The sequence below is a fragment of the Pelobates fuscus genome, chromosome 12, assembly GCF_036172605.1.
Source record: "Pelobates fuscus isolate aPelFus1 chromosome 12, aPelFus1.pri, whole genome shotgun sequence".
In the NCBI taxonomy this organism is placed as follows: Eukaryota; Metazoa; Chordata; class Amphibia; order Anura; family Pelobatidae; genus Pelobates; species Pelobates fuscus.
The window spans coordinates 71,152,348-71,166,422 of NC_086328.1; the positions used below are offsets into that span (position 1 = coordinate 71,152,348).

Here is a 14,075-nt window from a genome sequence, read left to right on the forward strand (position 1 = left end):
GTAAACGGTAAAAAAAAGAAAAAACAAAGTGATGAAATTTGATTTTCTTTATGCTTTTTAAAATGTAAAAGTTTAGTGAATAAAGCCCTAGATAAGTTTCAAAGTTTTAGCATAGTAAGCTTTTTGGTTGTTTACAATTTTGGACTTTATACCCTCTTCCTAAATACTACTCCCTTACTGCTATTTGCATAGTAAGAGCAGTAAAGTCCTAATTAAACACCCTCCATACTGCTGATATGCCCAGTAACAGCAGGGAAATCTATCCTGGCCCACCTTTTACTACCATTTCTATACATCAAGACCAGGTGTAACTATCAGATTGGAAAAGAATAAAAACCTGTTATGTGAATTAAATCTTTGGAGATGTTATTGTGGACAAGTTGTGTCTGTCAGTTCATGGTGGCCTCTTCCCAGTGCTGCAAAGAGCTTGCAGGACAACATTTTTTTTAAAATTACATAGAAGCCCATGGCAAAGAAGTGATCAAAGAGACGCTATAGTCACCAGAACAACTACAGCTTATTGCATTTGTTCTGGTGAGTAGAATTATTATCTTCAGGCTTTTTGCTGTAAACACTGCTTGTCTCAGTGAAAATGCCTAGTGATAACTTCAATGGCCACTCCTCAGATAGCCATTAGAGATCCTTCCTGGGTCATGGCTGCCTAAAATGCATCCAAACATTCAGTGTCTCCACCCTCTGCATGCAGACACTGAACTTTCCTCGTAGAGATTTGTTGATTCAATTCATCTCTATGAGGAGATGCTGATTGGCCAGGGCTGTGTTCGAATTGTGTTGGCTATGCCCCTGATCTGCCTCTTTGTCAGTCTCAGCCAATCCTATTGAGAAGCACTGTGATTGGATCAGGCTACCACTTCTGATGATGTCAGCAGGCAGGTCAAGAGGAAATAGACAAAGTAAGCAGCTCCAGACTTAAATACAAGTAAGATTGTACTATATTTAGGGAGGCATGAGGGGACCATGGTAGCTAGATGGTGGTTTTAACCCTATAGGGTCAGGAATACATTTGTGTTCCTGACCCTATAGTTACATAGTTACATAGCTGAAAAGAGACTTGCGTCCATCAAGTTCAGCCTTCCCACATTTGTTTTTTGCTGTTGATCCAAAAGGCGGCAAAAAAACACAGTTTGAAGCACAATTTTGCAACAAGCTAGGAAAAAAATTCCTTCTTGACCCCAGAATGGCAGTCAGATTTATCCTTGGATCAAGCAGGTATTACCCTACATTGAAAGATTATATCCTTGAATATTCTGTTTTTGCAAGTATGCATCCAGTAGCTGTTTGAACATCTGTATGGACTCTGATAAAATCACTTCTTCAGGCAGAGAATTCCACATCCTGATTGTTCTTACAGTAAAAAAAAAACCTTTCCTTTGCCTTAGACAAAATCTTCTTCCAGTCTAAATGCATGGCCTCGTGTCCTATGTAAAGTCCGGTTTGTGAATAGATTTCCACACAATGGTTTGTATTGGCCCCGAATATATTTGTATAATGTTATCATATCCCCTCTCAGGCGACGTTTTTCTAAACTAAATAGGTTTAAATTTGTTAACCTTTCTTCATAGCTGATATGTTCCATTCCTTTTATTAATTTTGTAGCCCGCCTCTGCACTTTTTCTAGTGCCATAATATCCTTCTTTAGAACAGGTGCCCAAAATTGCACAGCATATTCAATGTGTGGTCTTACCAATGATTTATAAAGAGGCAAAATTATATTCTTGTCCCGAGAATGAATGCCCTTTTTCATGCATGACAATACCCTACTGACCTTGGCCACTGCTGATTGACATTGCACATTGTAGCATAGTTTGTTGTCTATAACAATTCCCAAGTCCTTTTTGTGTGTTGTTATCCCTAATTCTCTTCCATTAAGGATATACGTTGCATGTGTATTCTTTACGCCGAAGTGCATAACTTTGCATTTTTTAACATTAAATTGTATCTGCCATTTGAGTGCCCAATCCTCAAGTCTATCTAAATCCCTCTGCAGCAAAGTAATATCTTGCTCACATTGTATTATTTTACAAAGTTTTGTGTCATCTGCAAACACTGAAACATGACTTTCAATGCTGTCTTCAAGATCATTTATATATAGTGCTCCTTTAACCCCTTAAGGACACATTACATGTGTGACATGTCATGATTCTTTTTTATTCCAGAAGTTTGGTCCTTAAGGGGTTAAAGAGGTCTTCATTTTATTCTTACAAAGTCTGATAACGAGTTAAAGCAAATCTTTTTGAGTAATGCCTATAGAATATACACTGAATATTTATGTATCTTTTTATAACAGCAAAAGATCCTAGATTGAACACTAACCAATAAGGATTGGCATGTACCAGTGATCAGTAATGTGATAGTTTAGACACATTTGCTATACAGTTTATTACCTGCTTGCCTTACTGGCATACATCCCAGAGCAGTTTGAAAGGAACGTGGTAGATTTTGAAAGAGTGTACCTAAACACTTTTACATGCTATCTGCAGCATGAGATTTATTGCTGTAGGAAGAGCCAGGAGTGCTGTATACACCTGATACAGATAGACAAGAGTCCTACCTATCAAACTGAGCAGAGTTTGACGACAAGGACCCCTACAGCTACCAACCCTACACACTTGTTGAACTAAGTGTTCAACACAATTCCACGTGATTCTATTACTATAGTGGTCCCTGACGAAGCACTTTCCCTAATGAAGGCGAAACACTGACCTTAACTAGGCTTTCTAGTCTATAACAGTCTGAATATGGCATATCTTGCTCCATTCTAAGGAACAATGTTTGTGGGAATGCAGCGGGAATATGGGAAACTGAAAGCAATTCAAAATTTGATTACAATGGTCTTTAATCACAGGATTAAAGGGACACTAGTCACCTGAACAACTTATGCTTAATGAAGCAGTTTTGGTGTATAGAACATGCCCCTGCAGCCTCACTGCTCAATCCTCTGCCATTTAGGAGTTAAATCCCTTTGTTTATGAACCCTAGTCACACCTCCCTGCATGTGACTTGCACAGCCTTCCATAAACATTTCCTGTAAAGAGAGCCCTATTTAGGCTTTCTTTATTGCAAGTTCTGTTTAATTAAGATTTTCTTATCCCCTGCAATGTTAATAGCTTGCTAGACCCTGCAAGTGATCAAAGTTTAATTTAGAGATTGAGATACAATTATTTAAGGTAAATTACATCTATTTGAAAGTGAAACCAGTTTTTTATTTTCATGCAGGCTCTGTCAATCATAGCCAGGGGAGGTGTGGCTAGGGCTGCATAAACAGAAACAAAGTGATTTAACTCCTAATTGACAGTGAATTGAGCAGTGAAATTGCAGGGGAATGATCTATACACTAAAACTGCTTTATTTAGCTAAAGTAATTTAGGTGACTATAGTGTTCCTTTAATACAGTTGGATATGCAGCATCTTACTACTGTTAACCAGAAGCAAAAGCATTTAATTCAAATGAATGAAAAAAGAAACAATACCTTTAACTTGAGGTAGCCTTTCTTCTACGCCCCTCTCAAAGTGTGTGATGCTCACTCTTCTTTTCTTATGGGCATTTCCAAATACTGTTGGACAGTTATGTTCATCCAGCTCTGATAAATTCAGATCTAGGTTTTTCATGCTGAAAAATGTTGAAATAACTTTAACATAGAACAGAAAAATATAGGATTCAGAGTAAACAAAACCAAACGCACAATTGCCATATTTAGTCATATGGCAAAATGAAGAGTTTAAAGATTTTAGTATACATACATATTTTTTTTTTTTAAAGAAAAAAACAAAACAAATAAAGTATCACATAACTTAATTACATTCCTGTTAGCGAGACTTTTTGTAAAAGATCTGAAGAAATGCCCAAAATTTATAAAGTGCTCTAGGGGGGAGGGATATATATATATGAATAAGTGTGACGGTAGTCACCATCACGGGGGGCTGAAAACAGATGCTTCATGGAGTTTCCCAGATTACTACTATGTTTTAGTCTTCCTGTGCCTATTATGGGTATAGGGTGTGTAATGTATTTGTTTGCTGGGGTTCCCCGTCCCCCTTTCCTTGTTGTTTTCCCAGAAGGTTGTTGTCCCATTGTTTCAGAGACCTCTTTTGTCTGCTATATATCATTATGTTTTTTTAGGAGTTTCCTTATACTATGGGAGATAATTGTGTTCGCGAGTCTGTGTGTATAAAAGGGAAGACTGATGTTGTACCTATATAAATTAGATATTTACCTATTATTACAAAAAAATATTTGTATTAACAAATAAAGGTTGTTACACCATTAAGCAAACAAAATACAGTATAATGCAAGTATTACAAGTAGTAATGCACTTAACACACAAAGTAACCTAATTGCAATGACAATACAACAGAAAGGTGTATTCACATTGTTGTGTGCCTCCACATTTAAATTGAAATTGCAACGGATTTACTAAATGCAATTTCCTTCTACATTCAAAGAGTTCCCATCGTAGCAATTAAAAAAGTCAATTACTAAAAAAAACAAAAAAGGGATCGGTAAGGTAAATCAAGAAGGCAATGAAATTTGCATCACTCCACACATGCCTGCCCAAGAAGTACTCAACCTACATTATACTAATAATACAAATACAGCATTCAGACACTAGAACTTACATACCACATCACACACACATAAACATTTCCTCACCACATTAGGTATCATACAGTGCAATATGTTTATTATAAATTAGAAAAATCGAGAATGATAAAGGTTGGTTAACAGGGACTGGAGGGTAAGGGGCTAACAGTTGGTAGTGAGTTTGGCTGACAGATACCAGCAGGGAAGGAGTTAACAGTGGGAGGGGAGGATGGCTCACAAAGGTATGCTTCTTTCAGAGACTGGGAATCAGGAGCATGTTGAAATTTGAGAGGGGGTGGCTAAGGAGGCTGGGTTACACTGCTGAAAGCAGCAATACATTTTACAGCATTACAGGAAAACTACACAGAATTGAAAGAAAATAAACTAACCACAGGTATTTGAGCTTATTAGCTTTAAATTAAGCTACACTTTTTTTAGCTGCCTGGAGTGTCCCTTTAAGAATAAAGTGAAAAGACCGTAGAATTAGTAGAGTTGACAGGCTTTCTTTAAGCAGAATGCATATTTTTTTACCGCTAGGTATGACGCAATATTACTGTACTGCTTCAGTAGATAAATACATTTAAATAGCTGTAATTCCATTAAGAGATAGGTTAAAGTTCTATATTTGACCCTGTAGCTTTCCAAAACCCATAAAACCTGTACACAGGGGGCATTGTTTCTTTAGGGGACATCACAGCATAAAAGATGTGTATTTGTATTGCAGTAAAAGCCAACAGTGTTATGACATGCTGAACATGAAAATAACAATTCTCTATTTCTCAAACTTTTTGAGCTTTTATTCATACAATTATTTAGAATATATAAATATTTGATGTGAAATGAACGTCCCATTTCTCCTGAACAAAATTGTATATAATAAGTGTGGGTGCACTTAATACGAAAGACAAATTATGGTTGCACAAACGTGTGGCTCAAATTCTAGGTTTTGTTTTGGTTAGAACTTGTACAAATGCCTCTGTCTTCAAGGCATAAACTTAAGGCGGTATATAGAGGTTTAAGAAAATAGGAGTGTGTACACATTTGTTATACAAGCCTATGGTGATCAACTTGTACAGATATAGAAAAGAAACAGAGGGTATAGGGAGTTGGAAGAGACCAACTCTCCAGGCTCTGTAGACGTTACAAGAGGTATAGGGGGCTTAACCCCGACATAAAATATAGAAAAGGAGGAGAATGGTCTGGGAGACCACCAGGGACGGACTGACAGTGGTCAGGGCCCCTGGGCAAAATTAGGACCTGGGCCCCCTGTAGACCAATATAAATGTTGGTGTAGATGTACCGTGTATTTGATTGTATGTGCATGTAAAGTGAATGAATGTTTCTGTGTGCATATTCATTGTGAGCTCTGGTGTAAGTCTTCAGAGTATAGTTAAATACATGTTTTATTTCTTTCTTTTTAAATAGGGTAGTAATTTTTTTGTGTTTACCCCTTGAAAAGCCGCTCATAGGCAAAACGCGCGTCGGGGCTTTGCTTCGTGTAGCTCTATTTGACAAGCTGTGTTTTCTCACTGAGCCAGATCAGTATAGCTGAGCTTTAAAAATCTTTAGAATTTTTTGCAGTATTTACTAGCGGGTCTTTAGACTCTCACTGATTGTAGATCCGTCATTCAGCATTTGTTAGTACCATACTAGCGGTCTCTCACAGTCAGACGCTCCGGACTTATTAGCTCAGCTCTCCCTATCTCTATTTATAATTTGGGGGATGTTTATGCTCATATACAACTTGACCACATTACCAGATGTTGTTAGGCAGAGGCAGGGACTTCTAGCCTACTAAGTTACACGACTAAGAGTTAGTCCAGGCTAGTTCAGGGTATTTGAACGGTCTGCCCGTTCTGGACAATCTATTTGGTCCAGACTTGATATTTATCAGAATATCTCAATACCCTTTGGGATTTAGATAGAATATGTATCTATTTATATCTCTTGCTAAGCCTGTATTACTATCTATATGTATATATTTTTTCCTTTTCTGTCCCTACTACCATCCTTTCTCCAGTTGTACTGGCTGTTACTTGTTATTATTATATTGACACTCTCCAGGGAGCTTCCCTGCTCGAGTCTCCGCCAGCACTCTGTATGTCTCTCCTATTAGACTTAGACACTCTGTTTAGAGACCCTATATCATCTTCCAGCTTACTATTCAGTGCCAGTCTGCACCTGCAGTTCGAGAGACTTATTAACTCAGTAGGGACTTATACCTTAATTGATTTTCTCTCTTTTTCTCTCTCTTCTATGTTTTGTCCGTTTAGAGCTTGATACCTCTTCAGCTCTTATTATCTTGAGAATTTATTAAAAGTTAATTTTTATTATACCTAAGGTCACTGGACAGTCCAGTTTTTTGTTTACCATTCAGTTCTATGGGTCAACCCCTTTATTCTCTGTCCAGCTACTCTACTCACAAGCTTCATTCCACTCTCCATATTTATAGTTAAATACATGTTTTTTTTTTTTCTTTTTAAATAGGGTAGTAATTTGTATGTGTTTACGTAGCATGGCAATACGTATAAAAGGGTATGCAGACCTCCAAATTTTGCCTCTTAAATTACAAATCAGGTGTTAACTGTTACGAGGAACACTATAGTGTCAAAAAATAGAAATGTGTATTCCTGACACTATAGGTTTAAAAATAGACGTTTAGGTCCCAGCCCCTCCTCTCTCCCCGTTAAAAAGGTGCAGCCTGGGTGTTCTCCTTGGCTGAGATCATCGAATTAGATCTCAGACAATCCAATACTTTCCCATAGGAAAGCATTGGAAGGAAATTGAACATGAGCAGCAAAATGCCATGCTGTGCCAATCAGCATCTCCTCATAGAGATGCATTGAATCCATAATTTGTATGTGTGCAGGGTCAGAGTACGTGAACATATGGATATAGGTTTATGAATGCTGGGTCATGTGTGTGCACAGTCTGTAAATGCAGGGGTGTATATGTACGGAGAGTGAATGTGCTTGAATGCAGGGGAGTTATTGTAAATACAATAATAATAATCACCACTAAAGCTGTAGTGGGTAGAGGGGGCTGGGGTTAATATGGAATGTAGAGTGGGTATGGGCTGTAGTGGGTGCAGGGAGTATAGGGGATCTAGAGGGTGCCTGGTGTAAGGACCTGAAGTGGGTGCAGGGGTTAATAGGGGCTGTAGTGGGTGCAAGGGGGTATAGGGGATCAAGAGGGTGCGTAGGGGGGAGGGTCTGTAAAGGGTACACTGGGGTAGGGGCTGTAGTGGGTGCAGAGCGGTAGGTGCTGTAGTGGATGCTAGTGAGGGGCTGTAGAGGGGGCAAGGGTTTAATAATGACTTTAAGGGGTAAGGGGGGTATGGGCTGCAGAGGGTAGTGGCTGTAGTGGGTGCAGAGGGTATAGGGGAATGTAGTATAGGAATGGGGAAAAAAGGGGCTTTACAGGGAGCAAGGAGGTATTGGCTGTAATATGTGCAGGTTGGTAGCAGCTGTAGTGGGTGCAAGGGGTATAGGGATTAAGAGGCTGCCTGGAGTTAGGGGCAGTAGTGGGCATAGGGGCATGTAGTGGGAGCATGTGATAATAGGGGCTGTAGCGGAGGAAAGGGGGGTATTGGTTTTAGTATGTGCGGGGTGGTAGGGGTAACAGGTACAGGGGGTATAGGGATCTAGATGGTGCTTGGGGGTAGGGGCTGTAGTGGGGTAAGGGCTGTAATGGATGCAGGGGGTAGGGGCTGTAATGGGTGAATGGGATGTAATAAGTACAGGGGCTGTAGTGGGTGCAGGGGGTATAAAGCATCTATAGGGTGTCTGAGGGTAGGAGTTGTAGTGGGTGCAGGGGGCTGTAGTGGGGGTATGGAATAATAGGGGCTGTAGAAGAGGCAAGTGAGGTAATGGCTGTAGTGGGTGCAAGGGGTATGGGGACCTAGAGGGTGCCTAGGAGTAGGGACTGTAATGGGGTATAAGGTGCTGTAGTGGGGGCATGGGATATTAGGGGCTGTAGAGGGGGCAAGGAGGGTATTGGCTGTAGTATGTGCAGGGTGGAAGGGGCTGTATCGGGTACAGGGGGTATGGGGATCTAGAGGGTGTCTGGGGGTATGGGATGTAGTGGGTGCAGGGATTGTGGTGGGTAAAAGGGGTAGGGGCTGTGGTGGATGCAGGGTGTAGGTGTTGTAGTGGGGGCAAGGGGGTATAGGGGGCTGCAGTGGGTGATCAGCAGTAGTTGTGGGTGCCTTGGGGTAATAGGAGTTGTAGATGGATCAGGGGTATATGGGGTGTAGAGGGGTAGTGAGGCTGTGGTTGATGAGGGGGAGAAGTATAGGAGCTGTTAAGGGGCAGTAGTGGGGGGATAAATGCTAAAAACATTATTAATTAAGAAAAAAAAAAAAGATTTAAAAAGGATATATATTCCCCCCTCCCTGAGTCTTACCTTTGGCCAGGGAGGGAGGAATCTTTATCCTGAGGGGGGGATGCTTCATGTGCCTCATGCTGCCTGTAACACTGATCAGGGCAGCTCCGCATGGCATGATCTAACTTCCTGCAGAACCAGCCACACGGAGCTGCCCTGAGCAGTGTTACTGACAGCCTACAAGCTCAGTGTGGCTGTGCTCCTCTTCTGGCAGAGGCTCTGCTCCTGGAGCATCTGCCGAATTCACACTGAGACAGGCACACTGAGGGGCAGCCTAGTGGGGTCTTTGGAAGGCCCCTTAGCTGTCTCTCAGTGTGCCCTGCAGGGAGGATTATATTTTTAGCAGCAGGGGCCCGCGGAAGGCTGTGCGGGCCCCTTGCTGAGTGCAGGCTGGCTGTGGAGATTGTTTAACTCCCCAGCTCAGCCATTACTTACTGCAGCAGGGGCGGGCCCCCCAGAGCCTCTGGCCCTCGGTCCATGACCGATTTGCCCGAGTGCTCAGTCCGCCCCTGGAGACCACCGAAATGCAAGGGTGGACTACCTGCTCAATCTCAAATCTAGACCTCTCAAAGTGAATGTACTAACATAAAGGAAAAAAGAGGGAAGAACGGGTTCTTAAACCTTTAATAGAACAGAATATACAAATTAGGCAATATATAAAACTGGCTTAGAAGGATTGCCAGACATAAATGTTACAGGTCAGTGAGATAAGTGCTCATTGATTAGAGCGAGATAACAGGTTCAATAGACCATTTAACAGGAAAATCACTGTAAAGATATAATCTATATCTCTTAACAGAATAATCATACCAGAAGCCCTGGTGTAGGGCTGGGGGGGGGGGGGGGGGGGGGGGGGCTATAGGTAGGGGTAAATAATATATTATGCCTTGGTAGTAATGGTGCCCCTGGGGACAGTAGTGTAGTTGCTCAAACAGGCCAATTACTAGTGCCAGGGGAGGGGGTGGTAGATACAGAATAAATGACTCAAAAGGAAATGGCTAAATCTTCAAAGTATAGATTCCACATATGAGTAGAGAGGGAAGGGAAATAGCCAAAATTCCATTACTGGAGTCAAAAACCAACAGTACCAACAAAGGTAATCAATGTTCTGGGCTGGTTGCCCATTGTCCATCTGTTGGCTGTTGCTGAGGGTTTATATACTATATTCTGCATATCCTCACAGATTCTGTACTCTCCATACCTTTGTCCAGTACCCAATTGAAAAGTTTCACTATTAAGTATCTTCTTAGTGGAAACTTTGGCATTATAGAATGTTTCTTTTGATTATTAATTCTACAACACTACTCCATGTTATGCCTGGTGTAACGTTCGATGTTATACATTGATTACCTTTGTTGGTACTGTTTTTATTGGGAGCATGCTTCACACACACTTACTGTCACTTTAAATGCTGTATGTGACACTTAATACGCAGGTCACCGTATCTGATGCCACATTATCTCATCTATTTTTTTCCCATACTGTTGCACTCTCTATTAATTATACTCTGTCCAGTTTTACTAGGCCGTTTCTGCCTTCCTTACACTACATACACTGTCTCTCAATAGTCCTGAGTGTCCGGACCGCCACTATACACCGTTTGGTTTTAGCTTTCTTATCTCCTAGCAACCAAGGCTAGGAGATAGACACGCCCATACGACACGTCACGCGTCATGTGACGCCTTACGCACACTTCCGGGTTAGGGTAATTGGAAACTGGTGAACACTGCATGATTGGTGAGTAATCTTCCTTACTTCCTATATATTCTTGTCATATATGTTTGTAAAGTGATCTTGGAGAAGAGGTCAAAACGTCGATCGTATTTATGTAATTGCATTGGACATTAAATACCAGTGATTTTTTTTCAAAGACCATAGAGTGCATCTCTTTTCCTTCCTATATCTACTAACTATATATATATATATATATATATATATATATATAAAGAATCCAAATAAGATAGCACTCCCAGGACTTGTAAATACAGATAAAACTTAGCTTTTAATTCTCTTGAAAAAAAATCGACGTTTCAGTCTGCTAACCACAGACTTTCATCAGGACTAATGTACAAACCATAAAAACACATATATATACAAATATACATATTGGCAATCAACTTACCCACCACCGAGATAATTGCATCTCCCTGTCAGCTCGGTCTGGGTTTCCCGCGGGTTCTGCCGACGTCAGTGCGTGCGTCAAAAAAATGACGTCATAACGTGGCGCCGGCGTCATTACCGCTACACGTGACCACTCGACCGGAAGCATCATGGGGAGGCTGTTGCCGTGGTAGCAAAATCCATGGCAACCACTAAAAACAAAAACACAAAAGGCTAAGGGAAGCAGTAGAAATCAAATTAAATAAATAACATTGCATGTAGACCCATACTATAATGTCTATCCTTATAAAGCAAGGAAATTAGAGATTTGGACATAGTGATTGCGTTATTACCAAAACCCGCTTATCCTAAATATATCGTTTAAGGGCCAGCACACATGAGTGCCAAAATGTACGGAAAATTCACTCATTACTGAAAAATGCAATAATAAAATGAAGGTATACAGAAATTAAATATGTCCTAGGCAATAGTGTATATGAAAGAGCAAAAATATAAATGTACAAGTATGCAAAATAGGGGCAAGATTTACAGCCACCCCTCACTTGGGCATGTAACTACCCTGTACACTAACTAAGAGCAAGAAAGCTAGACCTAACAAGGAAAATTGAGACTTCTTTTACCGTTATCAATGAGGTGTTAAGGAGAAATAGCTATCTCAGCAGGTAGGCAAAATAAGCCCAAAATACATTACATCCAGTCACCAAGGTATATCTAATCAATAGATTTAAGGTGATCATGTACTCATAATTCAAGACAATAACAAAGGATAATACATGTGGTAATTCCACCAAAAAGTGGATACCCATGCCATCGCTGAATCTATATTTTTAACCACCGAGACAGAGTGAGAAGAGAATAACCATCCTCAAAACTGAATATAAAGAGAGGTGGCCTAACCCCAAGGGTGAGCCCCCATCTCCTATGTCAGTATTCATCAGGTTGTATATATTTCAAGATCACAAAAAAGCAGATAATGAATATTTTTCATTTAGTCCATGCAGATGAACTGTTTGTAGTGTCCTTATCCAGAACAGTTCTCGTTGAAGGAGCATCTTTTTGCGGTCACCACCTCTCCTAGGCATAGGGACGTGGTCGATAGCCATTAATTTCATAGATGGCATAGTATGACCCAGTTCCAGGAAGTGCTTTGCTACTGGTAACTCCGACTTGTGGTCCCTGTATGCTGTTCTAATACTGGACCTATGGTTCCGGATACGTTCCCTCAATGGTAAATCCGTTTTCCCCAATATACGTTAAGCCACAAGGGCACGTCAGCTTGTAAATCACGAAGTCACTGGTGCACGTTAATCGGTGTTGGATACGATAACTAGTTCCTGTATAAGGATGTGTTTTGAACAAGTGTTCACTGGATTTGATGCTGATCATTATTGAGGATGTCAGAGAGGATCTAATCCAAGTGAGGAGAAGGATCTCTGAACTAGAAACAAGACAAGCTGTATTACTATCAGCACCAGAATCTGCAACTACCCTACTAAAACTGGAGGATAACATCAAGAATTATAAGACGGATTTGGTGAGATTCAAAAGAGAAAAACAGGAGAAAGTGACCGCTGACTACAAGGAACATCGAGTCTATAGATGGCTCAGCGGTAAGACTGATACACCGTATTTCATCAAGAAACGTAGACCTATTCGCAAACCTAGACAGTTCACAATAGATAGAACTTCAGGAGAATCTACTTCTGAGTCTGAATTACCACACGACTCACGTCCAATACGGAAAACCGGCGGCACATCTAGTACTGCACAATCTTTTTTAGACAGAGCATCAGCAGAGGAACCTTCCATACGGACACGATATCAGAGCAGACACGGAACATCAGGCGAAGATTCATCACTAGACGTGGCCAGAAGGGGCGCATCTTCTGGGGCAAGAGGAAGGCCACCCCGCCAACAGAGATAGCCCCTATTTTCAATTTGTCATCCAGAACCTTGACACAGGAGGAAATCCAGATACTCAGTAAAGGCCTATCTTTTGTCCCCACCTCTGGAGCTAAACCTCTGGATTGGGAAGTGGAACTGTATAAGTTTGGTCGGTCATTAAGACTTAAGGACTTTTTTAAGACCAAAATCATGGATACAACCAACCCCATAAATAAGTTTAGAATGAAGAGCACATTCGACCCCATGCCCAACCAGACGTCCATTAAATCTTTTTTACGCTCAGTGCACAAGGAGTCTACTGACCATTTGAAACAAAACTATCCTCATCACTCTAACTGTACGAAGAACGAACGAGCCATTATTAAATCTTTGGCTACCGATAAAGACATCATAATTAGATCAGCCGATAAAGGAGGAGGTATTGTCATCCAGAATTATTCTGACTACCGCTCTGAACTCCTATCGCAATTGTCGGACCACAATACCTACGTAAAACTATCAAAGGACCCTACAGATCAAGTAATCAATCTGATCGAAGAATGCTTATCAAGAGGGTTACGCTCTAATTACATCTCCATGGAACTGTACCAATATCTTCAAATCTCTACACCTAGAACCCCCGTGATTTATTCACTTCCAAAGGTTCATAAGAACATGGATAAACCTCCAGGGCGCCCCATTGTTTCGGCAATTGGGGGCGTCCTGGAACCGTTAGCCAAATGGCTGGATTTTTTATTCAAAAGTCCAATTGAACACCTTCCCACCTGCATAAAGGACACTCCAAGCTTTGTGAAAATACTTTCTGAGACGACATTACCCTCTGGACCAGTAGTCCTATTGACGTGTGATGTGGCAAGCCTGTACACCGTGATACCCCATCAGGACGGAATAGATGCAATGAGAGCAATACTATCACAATCTAGGCATTATACAGGACCCCCTATAGAATTCACATTAGAGCTTTTGGAGATAGTCCTTTCCCAGAACTATTTCAGATTTGAGATGGAATGGTATAGACAAATTGCTGGGACATCCATGGGGGCAGCCATGGCGCCCATGTATG

At 40.9% G+C, this 14,075-nt stretch overlaps 1 protein-coding gene across 3 annotated transcripts in view; it reads right to left on the bottom strand.

The window, feature by feature from the left end:
- Positions 1-14,075, bottom strand: part of CENPT (centromere protein T) — a 103,801-nt gene that overhangs the window by 40,165 nt on the left and 49,561 nt on the right. For all 3 annotated transcript variants that reach the window (XM_063437274.1, XM_063437276.1, XM_063437275.1), the window contains one exon: positions 3,492-3,631. In XM_063437274.1, the coding sequence (XP_063293344.1) occupies positions 3,492-3,631 (140 nt within the window). The remainder of the gene's footprint in view (positions 1-3,491; positions 3,632-14,075) is intronic.